The 21,597-nt window shown below is 47.4% G+C and overlaps 2 protein-coding genes across 2 annotated transcripts in view; one reads left to right on the top strand and one right to left on the bottom strand.

Moving 5' to 3' along the window:
* The window catches only part of LOC136638989 (zinc finger protein 271-like), a 91,125-nt gene that overhangs the window by 9,827 nt on the left and 59,701 nt on the right, over positions 1-21,597 (bottom strand). The gene's annotated exons all lie outside the window — the stretch shown is intronic.
* On the top strand, positions 1,183-7,876 carry LOC136641863 (zinc finger protein 665-like). The gene is made up of 3 exons (XM_066617948.1): positions 1,183-1,216; positions 2,572-2,646; positions 5,610-7,876. The coding sequence occupies exons 1-3, from the start codon at positions 1,183-1,185 to the stop codon at positions 7,874-7,876; spliced, it is 2,376 nt and encodes a 791-aa protein (XP_066474045.1).

A 21,597-nucleotide genomic window follows, 5' to 3' on the forward strand; every position in this document is an offset into this window, starting at 1 on the left:
CTCCCTGGACATTGAACATGGGGCCTTCTGTGTAAAAAGTACATGGTCTAGCACTGAGCAGCAGCCCATCTCTCTGGCTCTGTGGTGCAACTCAGTGACCTCATGGATAAGTTGTTTTAAAAATTACCATCTGACTTTTTAATCTGCTAACGTGTTTATGGGCCCAGGTACTCAAGGTCACTTAGATTAGCCACCCTTGGGTGTGTTGGGCAGCCCAGCTGTACTCACAATCAGGGTGGCTACAGGGTAGATTAGTTCACCATTTATGCCTTTCGGTGGAATGCGGCTATTAACCCACTTCATTGATTATAAATTCAGACCTAGAGAACGATAGCTATGTCTGATTTATCATTACTGAATAAAAATGTCTCATATGTGCAGTGTTTTGGTCACACTGTATTTTATGCCTGAGCTTGGACCAATGATTTGCCTAGGAGATATTCTGTGTCACAGATGGAACACAAAGTCTACTGTGTGATGTAGAAAACGTAGATTGATTAAACTGTTTTCTCTCCCTTACTCATAATACTAGGGCTTTTGGAGTCCTATGGATGTCTACTCAGATGTAAGTCACATTATAGTCAGTGGGGGTTACTCCTATGTAAGTGTGGATAGAGTTGCAGCCATAGTCACCCCATGAAATTGATTGGTCCAGAACAGACAAAAGAAAGGACTGCTTCATGCAGCTTGTGGTTAACTTGCGGAATTCATTGCCACAAGAATAAATGGGGACGGCGTCTAGCTTAGATGATTTGCAGAAACAGGAAAAATAAGAAAATAGATACATACAGTATTTTTTAAAAATCCTGTGTCCTTCTTGTTGCATAATTTGGATTTTTTTGGGGGGTGGGGGCGTTGGTTGGTTTGAAGTAGAAAGTATATTCAGTGGATCTAACAGACCAATATTAAATAAGGAGTTTTTGGGTTTCAGGTTCTTGGAGAGATCAGTGTGGGAGGATCAATGTGAAAGGAATTTAGAGAACCCGATCAGTCATTGTTGTTTTCAGAAGCTGGATATTGCATCCTGACATAGTTACTTACCAGTGTGACGAGGACAGAAAGGAAATGGGTGCATGAGGCTAGGTCACGTTATCATTTCAGTTAGTGTGACTCACAAAAATGGGTGATTAGGCTTATGATTTTTCTGCAGGCACAGGAGTTATTCTGAATCCCAGTGACGACATGCAGGAGAATTATGAAAATGTGATCTCTTTGGGTAAGGGCTTCCTTTTTTGTTTTAAGTTCTTCATTAAAAGGTTTCTGCTCTGCTTTTCATTCCCTACATTCCCCGCATTCTAATCTGCTTTTCCTTCCCAGTCAGTGGCATCACTAGGGGGATGGGGGCCTCACTGGGGACATGGGGGGAGGGGAAGTGACACCACTACTGGCCAAAAACTTTTAAATCTTGGCATTTTTTTACTCATGTTATATGTCATTCAATGCGTATTTTCATGCAAAATTCAACGAAACAAACCACGTTTAAATACTTCTATTCTGTCAAAAGTTATAGCCAAAAAACCAGCAGGGGCGGAGCTATGGTTCATCACCACACCACCGCCCAGGGCATTACCCCACCCACTGCATGAGAGGAAGTCCATCATAGGGGTGGCACGCTGGCCTCTGCACTGGGTGACGCTAAACTCCAGTGATGCCACTGTGCCCAGCTCTTTCTGCATTTTTCTGTGCTTTGCTTTTAAAAAAAACAAAAAAAAACCAGAAGTAGTTTGGCTCATGGGAATATGGTTGGCAACCTTCAGTCTGGAAAGACTACGGTATAAGCCGACAGCACCCGGTATTCCTAGGCAGTCTCCCATCCAAGTACTAACCAGGCCTGACCCTGCTTAGCTTCCGAGATCAGACAAGATCAGGCATGTGCAGGGTAACAGGTAGATACAGATAACCATTTTATCACACATTCAAGCATGGCAAAATCTGCCTTATAGCTTGATTGGATGCAGGACATGACCACATTTCATACCTAAGAACAGCCCTGCTGGATCAATCCTAACCAATCCTTCTGTTCCAGCAGTGGCCAGCCAATGGATGTAACATTTCTGGACATTTTTGAGTCACAGGGAAGAAAAAAGGCAATGTTTTTTTCCCCCCTAGGGTTTTAAAACTTTTGAACACTTCTGCATCCTGACCCATATTTAAAGAAAACTTATTCCTTCAAAGGGAAAGCTTGCACAGGAAAGAGAAAAGTTCTGGCCCAGCTCTTTGTCAGCTGCTCTGGTTTCCTTCTTGTGATGATGTTTGCTCTTTCACACTGAGGAGCATTCAGAAATGTGGCTCTCTCTGCAGTCTAAGTGGCCTTGTCCATCCTACATCTCATTCTGCAGCATGTATAGAACAGACCTTACTCTTGAGTAAACATGTCAAGGGTGGAAGATCCTAATTTTAATTGTAAAATACATAAAAAGTACAGTCACCCAAAGAGTGGTGTTGGCAGGTTTCTGAATCCTGAGCTGGATGAGGGCAGAACCATTTTGGGTGGGAATTAGCATTCCTAATTCACTGGATCTAATTTCCTCTTAAATTATATCCTCTCCTTTCCCCCTTCTCATCCCACAGCAGAGGAAATTGCAATCAGCTGGCCCCGGATAACTGCCTTTGCTGAGTCTCACAGGAGAAGGGGATTGGCACCTGGTAAGTTGGCACACAGGACAAAGCCGGAGGCTGCAGTGTTAGAGCTTCCACGTTCCCCTTGAGGACAACTCTCTGGCCATTGAATAATATAATAATAATAATAACTTTATTTTTACCTCGCCTTTCTCCCAGAAGGGACTCAAGTTGACTTGGCTTGTCAAGGATGCAGCCGAGTTTCTCCGCACGTATTCTGAGGGTGGCATGATTTTTCACAATATGAGAACTGTTGAAAACAGACACCCTGGTGACTTGCACTTCTGAGTCATGTGTAAAGGGGAACCTTCACATCTCCTACATTCTACCCACACATTTGGAATGTATGTATCTCACTGTGAGTGAGAGGCAGGTTTTTTGCCTTCATGCGTTCTGAGCAATTGTGTTCACTTTTTGGAACATGTGAAGTGGCTCCAACACTGTGCTTTTCCAACTGTATTCCAGACCATCTGTGAGGTTCGTGGGAAGCTTAATGGGGTTCCTCAGTGAGAAGATCAGTAAGAGCAGACAAGTTGCCCTGAAAGACAACTCACCTACAATCACCAATGAAATCCCCATCCACAAGGGAGTGTTGACAGTATCCTCTCCATGGATGCAGCTGGTAGCCAGGCCCAAGGGAGCAGGCTACTGCCCCATGCAAACAGACTTTGGATCCAAAAACACAGTATTATCTGTGCAAAGGTTCTGTGGCAGACATGGAAGGGTCCCTCAGCAAATCAGTATGGAAGGATGGGCCAACACTGGAAGAGCCTTCCTGGATGAGACCAAATGTTTTTCTAGTCCAGCATCCTGTTTCCCACAGTGTCCCACCAGCTGCATCTAGGAAACCCATGAGCAAGAGAGAAGGCATCCTTCTCTCCCACCACTGCTCTCCTGCAGCTGGTAATCAGAGAGGCATACTAACTCTGAACCTGGAGATTCACAGACATTGAAAGGCCTGAGCTCCATGAATGTGTCCAATCCCCCTTTAAAGCCATCTAAGGTAGTGGCTGTTGCTGCATCTGGTTGTAGTGAATTTCGTAAATGAATTGTGCACTGTGTGATGGATTGCTTTCTTTTCTGCATCTCCTGTCACTCATTTTCACTGGAAAACCCTGAGTTCTTGCACTATGAAAGAGGGGGAAAAAAATTTCCACATCCTGTATAATTTTATAACCCTCAGTCTTGTCCTCCCCCCTTAATCCCTTTTTTCCCAAGCTAAAAAGCCCCAAGCAATGTAACCCTAGCTCGTAAGGAAAGTGCTCTAGCCCTCTGATCATGTTGGGTACCCTCTTCTGTCCCTTCGCCAGCTCTACAATATCCTTCTTATGGTGTGGTACCAATAAGAACATAAGAACAGCCCCACTGCATCAGGCCATAGGCTCATCTAGTCCAGCTTCCTGTATCTCACAGCGGCCCACCAAATGCCCCAGGGAGCACACCAGATAAACCCAGAACTGTGCACAGTATTTCAAGTGTGGCTGCACCATAGGTTTTCTGTAAGGTCACTATAATATTAGCAGTCTTATTCTCAGTTCCTTTCCTAATGATCCCTAAGATGGAATGTGCCTTTTTTTACAGCTGCCGTACACTGCATCAGTATTTTCATTCAGCTATCCACCATTACCCCAAGACTTCTTTGCTGGTTGATCACGACCAGCTCAACCTCCATGAATATATATATGAAGTTAGAATATATATATATATATAATTTTTGTCCCAGTGTGCATAATTTTTCACATAGTTGCATTGATCTACTGAAGACAAAAAGTTTGAAAAAGGGGGGAGGGGGAACCCCACAACCAAAATCCCATACTGATTTGAAGAAAGGTAGAATTTCAACCACAATGCCCATCCCTGCAGAGCCCAGGAACACCAAGCCACCTGTGAATGAGTTGAACCGAGCAGTTACCCAAAGACCAAAAAAAGTAAATTGCACAGGCAGAGGGGAAGCAAAATGGGGGAGGGGAGGAAGGAAATTGGATACAGACTGGATGGTTGCTAGGCAATTACCCTTTCTTTGCAGTTGCTCTTTAATTGCTTGCAGATGAGGAGACAGATCCTCCAGGTTTCTCTGGGAACATGCAGAACAACACAATCTACCAGGCACCTCTGCTGTGTAACCTCCATTGATTTCCACTGTCAGACCCACAATAGATTAAAAAAACCAGGCAGGTCTGGGTTGTACCTATGCTACTGTGAGCACTTGGAGATGAGTTGTTCTGAGCTGGTCCCAAATAAAAAGTGGATTCAGACAGTGGCATAAGTAAGGAAGGAGGGGTATATTGCACCGGGTACCACTTCTCAAGGAGGTGTCTTTCAGAGGCCTCTAAGATGTCATATGGGGGTGTTAAAATTTTGGGGGGTGTTATGGGGGGGGTATGGGGTACAGAGGTTGTTAAAAAATTTTGTGCCCTGCCAGGTGCCTTAGCTACACCATTGGATTCAGACGACTGTGAATCATGTGGAAGTGACTTTAAAACGTACCGTGTGGTGTTTTGATCCACTTTACAAATGGGGAACCGAGGCCGGAGGGGGAGAACTTGGCTAAGAACTTGAGCTAGGGTTTGAACCCAGGTCCAAACCCATCATATCCATTGTACACTTTGAATTTTTTTAAAAGAGTGGGAAGTGGGAAGGACTGGCTGAGCACAGAATACCAGGGGAGAACTTTTGAGTAGGAGTTCACTCACATTGATGACATTGAACGTCAGTGTTCAAAGAAAGTAAGCTCTGAGTACCAGTTGCTGGGATTTCCTTCTTGTAGGGGCATTTCCTCCTTATAGACCTCCTAGAGGTATTTGGCTGGCTGCCATGGAGACTAGGGTGATGGACTAGATAGGACCTTTGGTGTGATCCAAAGGGGCTTTCTTATGTGTGGGAGAAGGTGTGGTTGAACAGGATCTGTGACATTGGTCTTGAAGGGGAATGATGAGTTCTGAGCCTGGTCTATAACTCTGTGACAGCCTTTTCAATTCCCTTCTCCCAAGTTTCCTTTCCCAGACCCCAGGAGTTACTGGATTCTCTCGTTGTTCCAGCAGATGATGGGATTATGAGCGACAATGGGGAGGAGGAGGAAGAGGAGGAAGAAGAGGTGGTAACACCACAGCATGGAGGAGCGGGAAGAATAGGTGATATCACAATTGAGAAGGTGGACCCCCAGCAAGGCTCTCCACCAGAGAAATCAAAGGATATTCCTGAGCCAGAACAGAAGGCCACAAATGAAGGCCAAGACCAGCCAGCCTTGGACAAGCAACCAAAAACACCCTTGGGGAAGAAACAAGACAAGTCCATTGCTCACCGAGGCTTCAAGAAGTTTACCCCACGTGGCCACCATGGGCTGCTCAGTCATGCCGGTCGGTGCCATGATTGCGGCAAGGGCTTCAGCTTTGCCAAGTGCTCGCGCCTGCATAGCGGCCCTGGCATGGAGAAGCCCTACAAGTGCAACGAATGTGGCAAGTGCTTCCGGCTCAACTCCACCCTGGTGACCCACCAGCGGCGCCACACCAGCACCAAGCCCTATCGCTGTGCCGAATGTGGCAAGAGCTTTAGTGTGGGCTCGGCCTTCATCCAGCATCAACGTACCCACGCGGGAAAGAAGACAGGCACCAGCCTGGCCAGGCCCTGCGAGTGCAACGTCTGTGGCAAGAGCTTTGGCCTCCCAGCCCATCTCATCAAGCACCAAAAGCAGCACCTGGAAGAGAAGCCCTACAAGTGCGATGAGTGTGGCAAGGGCTTCAACTGGAATTCACATCTAGAGCGCCACCGGCGCATCCACACAGGTGAGAAGCCTTACGTCTGCGAGGACTGTGGCCGTGCTTTTGCCTGGAGCTCTCACCTTGATCGACACAGACGCACGCACTTTGGCAATATCCAAGCAACCACCCCTTGCAAGTGTTGCCTGGCTGTAGCCACCATGCCGGCGAGCAAGGCCAGCACCAAACCCTACCGGTGCAACGACTGTGGCAAAGGCTTCAACAAAAACGCCGCGCTCTCCAAGCACCGCCGTGCACACCATGCGGCTGAAAAGCCGTACGTTTGCGAAGACTGTGGCAAGAGTTTTGGGTTGAACGGGGCCCTGTTGCAGCACCGGCGCACGCGCCACCCGGATGATTCCTCCAAGCCCTACTCCTGCAGCGACTGTGGCAAGAGCTTTGCCTGGAGCTCCCACCTGGATCGGCATCGGCGCATCCATGCGGGCGACAAGCCCTACCACTGTGATGACTGTGGCAAGGGCTTCTCCCAGAGCTCCCACCTGGAGCGGCATCAGCGTGTGCACAGGGGAGCTGAGCGACCACCCTGTCGCTGCACGGAGTGCGGTTTCGTGGGAACTCGGCGGAAGCGCCGGCGTGGGACATTGCTGCCTTGCAAATGCAGTGACTGTGGCAAGAGCTTCCTTTGGCGGCGCCCGGCCTGCAGCGAGTGTGGGAGGGGCGGGGGGGAGGGCGTGCGACACCAAGGCACTCAGACTGGTGAGAAACCCTACTCCTGTATAGACTGTGGCAAGTGCTTTGCCCAGAACTCTGCCCTGGCCAAACACCGGCGCATGCACACTGGGGAAAAGCCCTACAAATGCAACGAGTGTGGCAAAAGTTTCAGTGTGCGCTCCAACCTCTTAAAGCACCAGCGCACCCACCTGGGCGAGAAGCCCTATAAGTGCACTGACTGTGGCAAGGGCTTCATCCAGAAGTCGGACCTCACGAAGCACCGGCGCATGCACACCGGCGAGAAGCCGTACCGCTGCGACGCCTGCGGAAAGTGCTTCAGCGTCAGCTCCAATCTCATCAAGCACCAGCGCATCCACCTGGGCGAGAAGCCCTACGCCTGCGGGGACTGTGGCAAGGCCTTCATCCAGCGCTCGGAGCTGACCATCCACCAGCGCACCCACACCGGGGAGAAGCCCTACAAGTGCAGCGTCTGTGGCAAATGCTTCAGCCGCAGCTCCCACCTCAACCGCCATCAGCGCACACATAGCAATGACAAGGCCTCTGCTGGTGCTGCGGCAGCCCCTGCCATGCTGCTTGCGGCCAGCGCCCCCAAGCCAGCCACTCCTCTCCCCCCCTCTGCTTTCTCTCCCTCCTTTGCTTCGCCTGGTTCCCTCCCTGCCTTGCCTTCCTTCCCCTCCTCCCCCTCCCCCCTCCCCATCCCTTCTTTGAACCTGCCCTGGGCTCTGTCTTTTCCATCCGGAGGCTTCCCACACCCACCTTTCTCTTCTCCTGCCCCCAGTGGGGCCCAAGCCTCTTCTTTGATCAATTAACCCTTCCTGCTCCCTCCACCACCCATAACTGTTACCTTGCACATGCCTGATCTCATCTGATCTCGGAAGCTAAGCAGGGTCAGGCCTGGTTAGGACTTGGATGGGAGACCGCCTGGGAATACTGGGTGCTGTAGGCTTATGCCATAGTCTTTTGAGACTGAAGGTTGCCCACCACCACCACCCATATCAGCCTCTCCACCCTCACTTTCAAGCCTTCCTTCCACTTGAGCCCAGGTGACACAGTATCCAGGTCTGATGGGCTGCCCTTCTTGCTCTCTCTTCTCCCTGATTTGGCCCTGCAACCTCCTTCCCACTGCCTTCATAGCCTGCTTGAGGTCTTGTGGGGGGGCAACTGGCTGGCCACTGTAGGAAACAAGACCTCGGACCAGATAAGTCTTTGGCTTAATCCAGCAGAGCCCTTTACAAGTTTGCCACCAACGTTCCTGCAGGCATCAATTGCTTGGTTCATCAGCTGTCTTCTGTTCCATTCTTTGCTTCTTAGGCTGCAATCCTAACCACACTTTCCTGAGAGTAAGCCCCACTGAACAAAATAGGACTTACTTCTGAGTAGACCTCGTTAGGATTGTGCCCTAAGTCTGTTTACCTCTAGTCTGCTTTTATGCCTCCAGATTCTCAGGGTCTTCCTTGTTTAAAGACCATGTGGCTCTTTTGTTTTGACTACCTCATCGTGCCTCACCACCGTTTTTCCCCATTGCCCTCCCTGTGACGACCACATTTGTAGCATTTATGTCTGTGAACTGCTCATTCTTGGATCTCATGTCTCGAACACATCTTACTTGTGTAAGGTGTGCTTAAAATCCCAGAGGCAACATCTGCCTTGCGCCCCAGTGTTTATGAGGATCAGCTTCTGTGTCTTGCATGGGCCCTTTCATTCCATTCTTCCTGTCAAGCCTTGATGATGCTCGAGAGCATGCCAACTGAACAAGCATTTGCAAATAAGAGCATTTGCTCCATTTAGTTTGAGTGCAGAATTTGGGGTTCCCTTTCTACGGTGTTAAAGCTTGACTAAGTGCTATTATAAACCGTGGCAGTCTCCAGAATAACACGGAGAAGGACCATGTTCCTCTCTTGGAAATCTAGTGCTTCTCTTCACCCTGAGATAATGTCAAAAGCACACATACAGTCATGCCACAGCTGCACATGGGGGTAGATTTCCGCTGCCACCAGAAACAGAGGGTAAAGATCACATTTCCACTCCCGCACCCAGCTAGGGATCTGCCTGCCAACCAACAGCCCTCATACTGTGTTTCCTGAGGAGGAAGAAGGAGGGGGACTGTCTTGACCTACCTTTTCCCTCTCATCGACATATCCCCATACAATCACGCATGCCTTCTCTGGGTAGCATGCAAGGCGTTGTGCAAAGCTAAGCAAGGGGTCACAAATGGGTGACCAGTTAGGCATGTTGCTTTTAGTCAAATCCAAGCAAAAGATTTATTGTGGTTCAAAATGGAACAAGGAAAACATACATACAGACACATCCAATCCAATCCTATCCTTTTCCCCTCCATAGCGGACAGCCATGCCAAAATGGGGAGGGGAGCAGATTGAGGGGCCTAACAGGGGAAAGGGAAAATATATTCCCTTACCCTTTGTAAGCCACCAATTGTTTTTGTTTTACTTTTTCTGTCCTTCCTCTTCATCAGCCAGGCAGGCACTCCAGCTTGTCTTCCATTTGCCTTCACAAATGCACCATATAGATGGTGTCAATGCTTCCTCTTTGCTTTTTCCAGTGTCTGCAAGCAACATCCCATCCGATTCTGCCCCTCATGTGCATATCTGAGGGTAGCTTCTCTCTTCTTATTCTCCAGCAAAAGGGTATCCTAATTCTTTCTCATCTTAACTTTTATATTCCTCTCCACTCTTACCAGGTCTCCTCTGTATTCTGCCTTAGCCACCCTCCCTCATCCACTTCCTTTTACAGATCTGGTTGATCAAACATCTTCATCTCTGCAGCCCTCATTGTTTTCCGTTGTAATCGTGAACCCGTTGCCTTCATTCAAGAAGTAACTAGTCCAGTTAGGGAAGATGCCAACTCAAAAGATTCAGCAAGGCACGTTTTGCAATCTGCTTTTTTTCTTAGCAGAAATCCTTGCTATAGATCCCTTTCCGAAACATCGAAGGAAGTGTACTTCCTCAGATGTGCACTGGGAGAGTGGAAATCACACATTTCAGTGCACTTGGATGTTAAAAATCTCCTTACATGTGCAAAATTAGCTTGCTAGGGAGAAAATTCCTAGCCTTGGCTTCTCCATAATGAGTGCACCGTTTTCTGTGTGCACAGATGATCATGTGAATGCTTTCAAATGAGTGATTTTGCCATATGTAAATCTGGGGTGACACTGTGGACTGTCCAATGTGCCTTTGCTAAGCATTTGAGTTGGTTCTCACTTTTACTGCATCCCTGAAGTTAGGTCCTCAAGCTTTAACCACTCTGTCCTGGTGATCCCAATATTAACTAGTCTGCTCAAGAAGCACAGTGCATTTTGCGACGCGCTGGTCACAGAATCTTAGAGTTGGAAAGGACCTACAAGGCCATCAGGGGTGTCAAACTCATTTCATTAAGAGGGCCAAATAGCATTCATCATGCCTGCTGAGGGCCGGAAGTGATGTCATTAAACAGGTCATAAACAAAAATAAGCCCTTCTCACTTAGGAACTCATTAGCTGCAAATAACAGAAGAGAAAATATGCAAATCTTGATCATATTTCAAGGTGTAGGAGAGCCCATTTTTCATGTGGGCTGCCCTTTTAGCAGTAACACCTCAGCAGCTGAGAGCCTGAGGGCTGGATAAAAAGCTTCCACGGGCAGCATCCGGCCCCTGGGCCTTGTGTTTGATACCCCTGATCTAGTCCAACCTCATGTCTATAGCAGGAAATCCTCCTAGAGCATCTCCAGCAGGTGCCTTTCGAACCTCTGCTTGAAGATCTCCAGTGAAGGAGAATCCACTACCTTCCTCAGTCATCTGTTCCACTGCTGAGCCACCCCACCATCAAGAATTTCTTCCTGATGTCCAACCAGAATCTCCCCTCTTACAATTTGTACCCATTTGATCTAGTTCTATTCTCAAGAGGCAGTTGGTTCATAAGCACTTACTTGAGATGCAGCTGTAAAGTGATGATGTGACCACTTGCAAAAGAGGTGCCTCTGTGACTTTAAATGTTGCAAAAAAGAGGGATTTTCAGCAGGTGGAGGTTTTGTTATCCTTTTGGCTCTTTGACACCAGAAACAGACCTTGCCAGAATTTTCTCTTCCACTGCATCTGATGTTCTAGATGCATCTGATAGGAAGCCTTAGGATCAGCTCAGACAATTTTTGAAATTGGTTAGTAATAAAGAATTAATTTTATTTATTTACAGACTGGAAAACCTCATTGCCCTGCAATGTGTTATTGACCATTCAAAACACACCTGAGCAGTTGCATTGCATTAAAATAGGAATCGGTTCATGGCACAACACCTTAGTATCATACCTTTGCGTTTATGTGCCCTACGGACAAGATGTGTCCATTCACCATTCAGGAATGTAAGGTCTCTAGAGAACTTGCAGCGGGAACTCAACCCTGAACAGTGACAACGCGACCAACTTGCATTATTTCAACGCTGACCACATTTTCCAGAAGGCAAAAATGTGCCTGTTTTGTCAAACAAAACACAGACAGTGATTTGCTCGGGACAGTTGATGATTTGATTCGTGAGCCTATATCCCTAATATCTGGGAAAGGAAAAAAGTGTAGCTGTTTACATAGAGGGAACGAGCGGTTCATAGTGTGGCAAAATGCTTAAACATAAGAAAAGCCCTGCTGGATTGTACCAAAGGTCTGTTTGTTCCCCACCCTTTCAGATGGCCAATCAGGAGAAGACCCAAGCAAGGCCACAAGCAGGCCATGAAGGTCATGGCTGTCCCTTGCCATTGCCCCTACCCCCAGCAATGGGTCCACAGTGGCATGCACCTCTGAAGTTAGAGGTTTAAGAGCCCAGTCCAATTTTCCAGCACCAGTGCAACCACAATGCAACTCCAAGGTAAGGGAACAAAGGAGGCCTCTGTGACTGCCTCCCCACTACAGGTTGCAGTGCATGGCCCATTGGCACAGCTGCATTGACAGCAACTGTTACCCTGCACATGCCCAATCTTGTCTGATCTCGGAAGCTAAGCAGCGTCAGGCCTGGTTAGTACTTGGATGGGAGACCGCCTGGGAATACTGGGTGCTGTAGGCTTACACCATAGTCTTTGGAGACTGAAGGTTGCCAACCATTGGCACTGGAAAATGGGATAGGATTGGGCCCTAACTGAACTGTAATGGCTAATAGCTGCTGCTAGATTCATCCTCTATGAATGTGTCTAATCCCCCCTGTACAATAGTGTTCAATCTCCCCCGGTTTAGAGGCCTTCACAGCTTTGTGTGACAGTGAATTCTTTGCTTTCGTCATGCATTTGCCAAAAGAAGTACTTTCTCTTTTCTGAATCAACTGCTGTTATCGGGGGATCCTGAGTTCTAGTCTTATGAGAGGAGAAAAAAAATCCACTTTCTCCATGCCATGCGGAATGGTATAAACCTCTGTTGTGTCCATGCTAAAGACCCTAAACACTAAGCTAAAGTGTTTCCATGAAGGGGAAGGTGCTCCATGCCTATGATCATTTAGTTCAGTGTTTCTCTATCATGCCACTGGTGGTACTTAAGAAGGTGCCCAGTGGTACTTGAGGGACCTCCAGACACCCACTTCCTGGCAGCGAGACCAGCAATGCAATGCGACATGCAGCAGTAGGAGGGTCTGCTTGGTGGGCAGAGCTCCAGCATGCGCTTTTTGTGTGCTCAAAAAGGTCCTCCTGTCTGCCCTTTTACTGGTGTTCGTTGCATCACTTCTGGTCTCCCAATCTAGAAGTAACTGGCGATGACATCATCACCAGTTACTTCAGTAGTACTTCCAATAGTTGGTACGGTGGCAGACAGGCATTGAGAAACTCTGATTTAGATAAAGAATTGTAGGCATGTGCTAATCTTCATTGCACATTAAATAGGTATATTGGTGAGTGTGACAGCCTATAACTCTCCTATGTGAGGTCAGAACTGGTGACCAGAAGTAAAAAAATAAATAGTTGTGCGCAAGAAGGCAGAATTCAGACAAAAGAAGCTTGTCTGAGTGTAGGGCTGCCAAGGTGTCAAATACAACCCCATTATTGTAGTACTGTGGTTGTGAACTGGAAACCCAACCAGCATTTCGTTCTCTGTCCATAGCCATATTGCTGACGCTCATCCTTAAGTCTCTTTGAAACAGGGATAACATTCACCTACCTTGCAGGATTAGAGGAAGGATTACTGTGATAGTACATGCAAAACACAGAGCACTTAGAAGTGTTATATTGCAATTACAAGTCCCAGAGCCCCCTTCTCTATTGTGTCTCTGGTCAATCTATATAGACCTTTTTTTTTTGCTTTTTCTTTCACAAAGGCAGAAATATTGGTAGGTTCCCCTCTTCCTGGTAGCTGATAAAGAAGCAAGTACTGGGCAGACTACCCATAATTTTAGTTTTCCTGTAACTGCCTGGAACATGGATACTGTTTACCTATCACAAGGATCAGCAAGTAGTAGCTCCTGGGCAGAACCAGCTTATTGATGCATTCCGTCTCTCCCATCTCCCCCCTCCGTTGCCCAGGCAGGGGCTGAAGGAATATGCGGACGGAGAGGGGCACACCTCTCTCATTTTAGGGTTCTCAACAGGGTAAAACGTTTGATGGCAGTACAAGCACCTCCTGGTCTCCCCTCTGTCTTTGTGTGTGTGTGTGTGTGTGTGTGTGTGTGTGTGTGTGTGCGCATGCATTCAGTGTCTAGGATACCAAATGCCAAGCTATCCCCATGTAGTTCCTGGCCATTCCATTCTAATTTTTTCCCCTTCCTTCTCTGGGATCTTCTTGGAAGACTTCTAAGCATGCCATGGGCCTTGTTGGTCCTCATCTTTGCCTCGTCATCTGCTTGAACACTGCGGGCTGACCTGGCCTTATTTTGTTATAAGGCAGAAAAACCTGACCAGCTTAATCTCCTGCCCTCACCCAGTGGGACATTCACTGTAAATTTGCTTGGTACTCCCTATTCTGGCTCCTAGTCATCACCAGGAAAATTTATGTCTGGATTGGTCCTTTGGTGTGCTTGTCATGTTGCTGTATCTGTGGCCCTTTGCAGACGTCGTGATATCCCCTTTCCTCTGCTCCATTTCTCTCCAAATGCTCTCGTTGTCTCTTTGCTTGTAAGCTCCTTGGAGTCAGGACCAGTTCTTCTTCCCGATGATGATGTGGTGCATGAGCACTTTATGGCTGCTTGACAAACTCTAATGAATAACCAACTGTGGGGACGGGGCGGCGAAACACCTCAATAAAGAGCTGTTTGAACATCAAAGACTCCATACGGTATTGGAAAATTGTACCAAAGGGGGCAGGGAAGTGGGGTGAGGGGGGGGTTCTGGTTTAGTGTTATTACCCAACAAGCAATGTCATGGGAGAGACAGCCTTGCCTGAAGCTGGTTGCAATGGCTGCTGTCGATGCTCAGTTGTAGAACAGCCATTTTTCAGCAGTCAGCCCATGGGGTGGCACATGCCCCATTTTTCCTTCCTCCTCTAGGCCCTCTCTTTGCCTCTCAAGGTTAGTACAAGTGTGTATCAGAGGATCCGACACCTACTGTCTGGACAAAGGGTCCTCGAAACCGATTTGCCTGTTCGTCTCTTATCTGAAATCTCTCAACTAGACTTAGCTGCTGTGACTGAATCTGCTTGAGATTCATTGCCTGGATTAAATCAGGAAGAGACAATTGTGAGAAGAGGGTGACCAGTGCATTTGCAAATGCTTTTTACTTTCTAAGCAGCTCTCTCTCTCTCTCTCTGCTTTTTTTCACCCCCTAATTTTTTATACTTCTTTCTCATTAAAATCATACTTTTTAAAAAATTGTAGCACTTTTGCTACACTTTTGAAAGTGTTCAAACTGTAGAAGCTTTCAGAAGGGACCGTAACAGATCATCACCCTAGTAGTGCATTCGGGAATCAAAGCTGGTTTTTGCAGCATTTCCGATGTAAAGAGATCATTCTTTTAGCATGACGTTGGAAGGAGAAAGCTGTTAAGCCATCCACCCCAATCCGGGCCCTGAAAGTGGCAGATGTGTATGAAACCAAGCATAAATAGTTCTGAAGAAACAGGGATGATAAGTGATGGTAATGACAAGCAAAGGGTGTCTCTAGGTAGTGCTGCTGGATCATGGGAATGGTCTATGTAACGGAGCTGTTGCAAAATCTGCTTGGAAGAAACCAAACAGCTAAAAGTCTGTGAGCCCTATTATTATTATTAACAACAGTATTTATATACTGCTTTTCAACTAAAAGTTCACAAAGCGGTTTACAGAGAAAAATCAAATAACTAAATGGCTCCCAGTCCCAAAAGGGCTCACAATCTAAAAAGATGCAAAACAACACCAGCAGACAGCCACTAGAACAGACAGTGCTGGGGTGAGGTGGGCCAATCTGATGCATGTCTGCTCAGAAGTAAGTCCCATTATAATCAGTGGGGCTTACTCCCAGGAAGGTGTGGATTGCAGCCTGTGTGTGCCTGCACTGGCTATTTCCTCCACCCAGGAGAAAACTATTATTCCAAAGGAACTATTGTATTGGTATTGTAACACATTGAGTGATGCATACGTTTTGGTTAGAAAAATGTGCTTGAGAGATCATTTTGGGTCTTCCCTTCACCCTTGCTCGCTTCCAGATTTTGTGAGATGAGGCCCACTTCTCAGTTCACAAGACACAGGGCAAAGAAGGGAAGATGCCCTCAGCAGGACCACAGTATCCAAAAGCAGCTTTCAGAGCTGAGCTTATCCAACGATCCTATGTGGGGATGATTAAAATGGCTGACAAAGAAATCATAACCACCCCACACATCAGGATGCAGCTAGGATTATGGCTGTGAAGGAAGCTGATGGATTGATGTGTCATTAGGAAACAAATGATACATACAGTGTAGATTTTTTCTTGTACTGTATATACTTCTTTGTTTCCATAAGCCCCCCTCTCTCTTTCTGTTTGCCTGTTTTCCTGGATCACCTTGGAGACGTCATTCTCTTGCATTACAGAGAGCTCTGTCCGTATATGGGTTTGAAATGCAGTGCAGATTAAGATTTTGTGCCCTTCTTTTTTGCTTTGGATGACCAAGAAATAACATTGTAACTTCATTATGCTGTCATTACTGTATTAGAACCCTTTTATGGAGATAAAGGGAATTGAGCATAATCCCCAAGGAAATGAGAGGTGGGTCTTCATACCAGAAGAGGGGCTATTTAAAGGCTCATCCCTTGAGTTGCACTGTCGTTTGACTTATGGTCCTTTCGTATCTTTTTCCTCACCATAGTAATCAGCGGCACCAAAAGAATGTGATGTATGCTACGGGTGGTGGTCGTGGTGGAATCTGGGAGGGGAAAAGAAAAATATTTCCCTTTACCCCTTGGTAAGCCCCTCAACCACCAGTGGATCTCCTCGGACCTGTACCAACTCTTTAGCTGGCAGAAGTCCAAGGAGACAAAGGGGGTTGTGTCAGCTTGAAATTCCAGTGCTTGAAGGCCATACTTTTCTACTTCTGTCACTGGCACAGCACTGTGTAGCTTGCTGAGGGAGCTTTGGGCAAAGAGGAATTAGCTCAAATGGTAGAGTGTTTGCTTATCAGGAGAGAAGCAGCAGCAATGAGGTCTGTGTGCTGCCCCCTTCCTCCTGCTGCACTGAGAGACAGGTCCTGCTGCTCCCTCTCTGAGGTGGCCTGATGGCTCTCCTCTCTGGAGAACATCTTCTCCACGTCCTTTTTTGCTCTCCTCCAATGTCCCTTCCTTTCACCCATCCAAGGTAGGGGAGACTGAGCAGCCATCATCAGGGGTAGCCAGCTTGGTGCTGAGACCCATAGCCTTGGCATTATTAGCACCGTGGTCTGACTGCCAGGTCGAAGCAGCTACCACATTTTCCAGACTCACAAAGAGAGTCTGGTCCAACAAGAAGCTGATGGAACATACCAAGATCCAGGTCTACAGAGTTTGCGTCCTGAGTACACTTCTGTACTGCAGCGAGTCATGGACTCTTCGCTCACAACAGGAGAGGAAACTGAGCGCTTTCCACATGCGCTGCCTCCGACGCATCCTCGGCATCACCTGGCAGGACAAAGTTCCAAACAACACAGTCCTGGAACGTGCTGGAATCCCTAGCATGTATGCACTGCTGAAACAGAGACGCCTGCGTTGGCTTGGTCATGTCGTGAGAATGGATGATGGCCGGATCCCAAAGGATCTCCTCTATGGAGAACTCATGCAAGGAAAGCGCCCTACAGGTAGACCACAGCTGCGATACAAGGACATCTGCAAGAGGGATCTGAAGGCCTTAGGGATGGACCTCAACAAGTGGGAAACCCTGGCCTCTGAGCGGCCCGCTTGGAGGCAGGCTGTGCAGCATGGCCTTTCCCAGTTTGAAGAGACACTTGGCCAACAGTCTGAGGCTAAGAGGCAAAGAAGGAAGGCCCATAGCCAGGGAGACGGACCAGGGACAGACTGCACTTGCTCCCGGTGTGGAAGGGATTGTCACTCCCGGATTGGCCTTTTCAGCCACACTAGACGCTGTGCCAGAACCACCTTTCAGAGCGCGATACCATAGTCTTTCGAGACTGAAGGTTGCCAATACAAAGGTCTGACTACTGAGTTAACCAGTCAAGGCTAGAGGTGCCCTACTGCCATCCCCCCCCCCCCCACACACACACACAAATCAGGGCAGAGGCCGGTAATGGTTCCCTTCCAGCATCCTCTGCATGCCTGACAAATATGACTCCCTTTCCCACAATGCTTATCACCTATCAAGACTTGCCCTCCCTCTCTGACCAAAATGGCCCCTTGGTCCCAACCTTGAGTCCCAATGAGTTTCTTCCCTAAGAAAATTCACCCCCCCCAGGATTATTTGTTCTCTCCCTTCCCCCTCAGTGCTACTCTAAACCATTGTGCAACTCCCAGTATTCTCTGCATGTCCCGCAACCACATCATTCTCCGAATGCCCAGCCTCCAAGACCTTGGTGGCCCTTGACCCATCCCAAGATAAACCTCAGACCAGCAATTTTCAGCCCAAGAACGTAAGAATAGCCCCACTAGATCAGGCCAAAGGCCTATGTAGTCCAGCTTTCTGTATCTCACAGTGGCCCACCAAATGCTGCAGGGAACACACAAGACAATTCTCATGTCCTGGTGCCTGCATCCCGGTGCCCTCCCCTGCATCTGGCATTCTGAGCTTGCACACACCTACCATGATTTGTAATCCATGATGGACTTTTCCTTCAGGAATTTGTCTAATCTCCTCTTCAAGGCATCTAGGCAAAATGCCATCACTACCTCCTATGGCAGGGAGTTCCACAGGCTAATTACACACTGGGTAACGAAATATTTTCTTTTGTCTGTCCTAACGCTCCCAACGCTCAATTTTAGTGAATGTCCCCTGGCTCTGGGGGTACCTTTTCCAACCTCTTACTGCTCACAGCACACTGACAAGGCACTGAAATCATCAAGGGACCATCAGTTTTTCGACAATCGACAAGGCGCACCGCACTGCCAGTGGGGGGCTCACATCTCCCAAAGGTCCTACTTATAGACAACTCTCTCCCAAAATCCTGCGGCACACCTGTGAACCATTCACAGCCATGGCACACCAGTTGAAAATCGCTAGTCTAGACACCAGGAGCCCCAGACTGGTGCTTTAATCAGATAAGGCCATGTTTTGTGAATAGGTCAAAATGTATTGAATTCTCCTCCCCTAGCACCTTGAGAAGGTCTTTGCAGCACAACATAAGAACAGAGACTACTGCCTTATACTGAGTCAAACCATTGGTCCCTTTAGCTTGCACTGTCTGGCAGCAACTGCCCAGGGCTTCAGATGGGACCTTTTCTCTCTCCTACCTAGAGATACCTGGAATTGAAGCACAGACCTGCATGCAAACCAGATGATCTTCCACTGAGTTACGGCATTCTTGTGGCAAACAGCCAATTACCATTTAATTTATAAGTAGGGGTGTTTGTTTCTGGTGAGTAAGATAAGATTACAGCCTAAGTCTTACTGAACACAATCTGCTTACCTCTGAGTAAAATAAATAATTTTCAAACACCTCCACTTATAAGTAATCACTTTAAAGAAAAAGTTATTGCCTGGCACAAAGGTGGTGTAAAACAAATTTGAAGAATGGTGTGAAGCTGCAGGATCCAGAGGGGCTTTTTGAGTGTGGTCTTAACTGTGGCGAGGGGTGGGTGAAACATAATAAACATGGGAGTAGTTTCCTGCTTTGGGCAAGTTTAGTAAGAGCCCACACAGGGCCAGTGGCAGGTTGTCGGGAGCCCTGGGGCAAAGCCATACACTTGAGTTCCCAGGGCACTTCCTGTTTCTCATTGCCTTCTTAAAAGCTTTTGAAAAACTGGGGTTTGGAAGCAAACAAAATGATACAAATAGCTACCAGTTTTGCTTAATCTATAATGTATTGCTGTATTTTTTTTTTACAAAGATGCACACTACCCAGCCATACCCACCACAAATCTGTACACTTGAGGCACAGTATCTTCTGCCAGCTAGTCTCCCTTTCCTATTCTGGTTGTTTCAGGAAATTGGCAAGTCCTGACTTCCCTTTGCATCTCTCAAACTGCCCCATTGTATGGTAACCAACAAGACCCTGTTGCAACCAGGCCCTGATGGCATCCACCCTAGAGTTATTAAGGAATTGAAGAATGAAGTTGCTGTAGACTAAAATATGCAACGTGTCCCTCAAATGGCCACAATGCGAGAGGATTGGAGGATAGCAAATGTCACACCAATCTTTAAAAAGGGAAGGAGGGGGACCTGGGAAACTATAGGCCGGTCAGCCTAACATCTATACTGGGTAAGATGGTAGAATGCCTCATCAAAGATAGAATCTCAAAACACATAGACGAACAAGCCTTGCTGAGGGAGAATCAACATGGCTTCTGTAAGGGTAAGTCTTGCCTCATGAACCGTATAGAATTCTTTGAAAAGGTCAACAGGCATGTGGATGTGGGAGAACCCGTGGACATTATATATCTGGACTTTCAGAAGGCGTTCGACACGGTCCCTCACCAAAGGCTACTGAAAAAACTCCACAGTCAGGGAATTAGAGGGCAGGTCCTCTCCTGGACTGAGACCTGGCTGAAGACCAGTGCCCCAAGGATCTGTCCTGGGACCGGTGCTCTTCAACCTCTTCATAAATGACCTGGAGACAGGGTTGAGCAGTGAGGTGGCTAAGTTTGCAGACGACACCAAACTTTTCCGAGTGGTGAAGACCAGAAGTGATTGTGAGGAGCTCCAGAAGGATCTCTCCGAATGGGCAACAAAATGGCAGATGCATTTCAATGTCAATAAGTGTAAAGTCATGCACATTGGAGCAAAAAACCAAAACTTCACATGTAGGCTAATGGGTTCTGAGTTGTCTGTGACAGATCAGGAGAGAGATCTTGGGGTGGTGGTGGACAAGTCGATGAAAGTGTCAACCCAATGTGTGGCAGCAGTAAAGAAGGCCAATTCTATGCTTGGGATCATTAGAAAAGGTATTGAGAACAAAACGGCTAATATTATAATGCTGTTGTACAAATCGATGGTAAGGCCACACCTGGAGTATTGTGTCCATTTCTGGTCGCCACATCTCAAAGAAGACATAGTGGAAATGGAAAAGGTGCAAAAGAGAGCAACTAAGATGATTACTTGGCTGGGGCACCTTCCTTATGAGGAAAGGCTATGGCGTTTGGGCCTCTTCAGCCTAGAAAAGAGGCGCCTGAGGGGGAACATGATTGAGACATACAAAATTATGCAGGGGATGGACAGAGTGGATAGGGAGATGCTCTTTTCCCTCTCACATAACACCAGAACCAGGGGACATGAACTAAAACTGAGTGTTGGGAGAGTTAGAACAGACAAAAGAAAATATTTCTTTACTCAGTGTGTGGTTGGTCTGTGGAACTCCTTGCCGCAGGGTATGGTTACGGCATCTGGCCTGGATGCCTTTAAAAGGGGATTGGACAAGTTTCTGGAGGAAAAATCCATTACGGGTTACAAGCCATGATGTGTATGCGCAACCTCCTGATTTTAGAAATGGGTTATGTCAGAATGCCAGATGCAAGGGAGGGCACCAGGATGAGGTCTCTTGTTATCTGGTGTGCTCCTTGGGGCATTTGGTGGGCCTCTGTGAGATACAGGAAGCTAGACTAGATTGGCCTATGGCCTGATCCAGTGGGGCTGTTCTTATGTTCTAACCGACTACCCCACAGCTGGAGAGTCTGAATCTACAGAGTTCTCATGTGAGTGCTGGATGGACCCAGAAGCTGCAAAGCAATGTTTGAAGGTAGGGAGTAGGGCGCAGTAGACTCAGCAAGCCCCTCTGGCCCTGGCTGCAAGGGATGCTCTTGCAGAAATTTGGCTGTGGGACAGTTGCAGAACCTCCATGATTGTTGTCTCTGTGTTCCTGCTCACTCTCAGACCTGGTACATGCAGTGTTCAATAAACACCATTTTTACTTAAATTGTCCATCTGGCAGAAGTGGCTTTTGCAAGATGATTTCTGTATCCAATGATATGCTTCTCAACAGAGAGAACCTAAGAGCCCTATTAGATCAGACCAAGGCCTCTTGGGTCCAGCATTCTGTTTCCACAGTGGCCA

Source organism: Tiliqua scincoides, chromosome 2, assembly GCF_035046505.1.
Source record: "Tiliqua scincoides isolate rTilSci1 chromosome 2, rTilSci1.hap2, whole genome shotgun sequence".
In the NCBI taxonomy this organism is placed as follows: Eukaryota; Metazoa; Chordata; class Lepidosauria; order Squamata; family Scincidae; genus Tiliqua; species Tiliqua scincoides.

What these genes read in the sequence shown, in the direction of transcription:
- LOC136641863 (XM_066617948.1), top strand. Translation starts at nt 1,183, where the DNA reads ATGCAGGAGAATTATGAAAATGTGATCTCTTTGG. An exon ending in TGAAAATGTGATCTCTTTGG is followed by an intron (nt 1,217 to 2,571) that starts GTAAGGGCTTCC and finishes CTCATCCCACAG; the next exon opens with CAGAGGAAATTGCAATCAGC. An exon ending in GAGAAGGGGATTGGCACCTG is followed by an intron (nt 2,647 to 5,609) that starts GTAAGTTGGCAC and finishes CCTTCTCCCAAG; the next exon opens with TTTCCTTTCCCAGACCCCAG.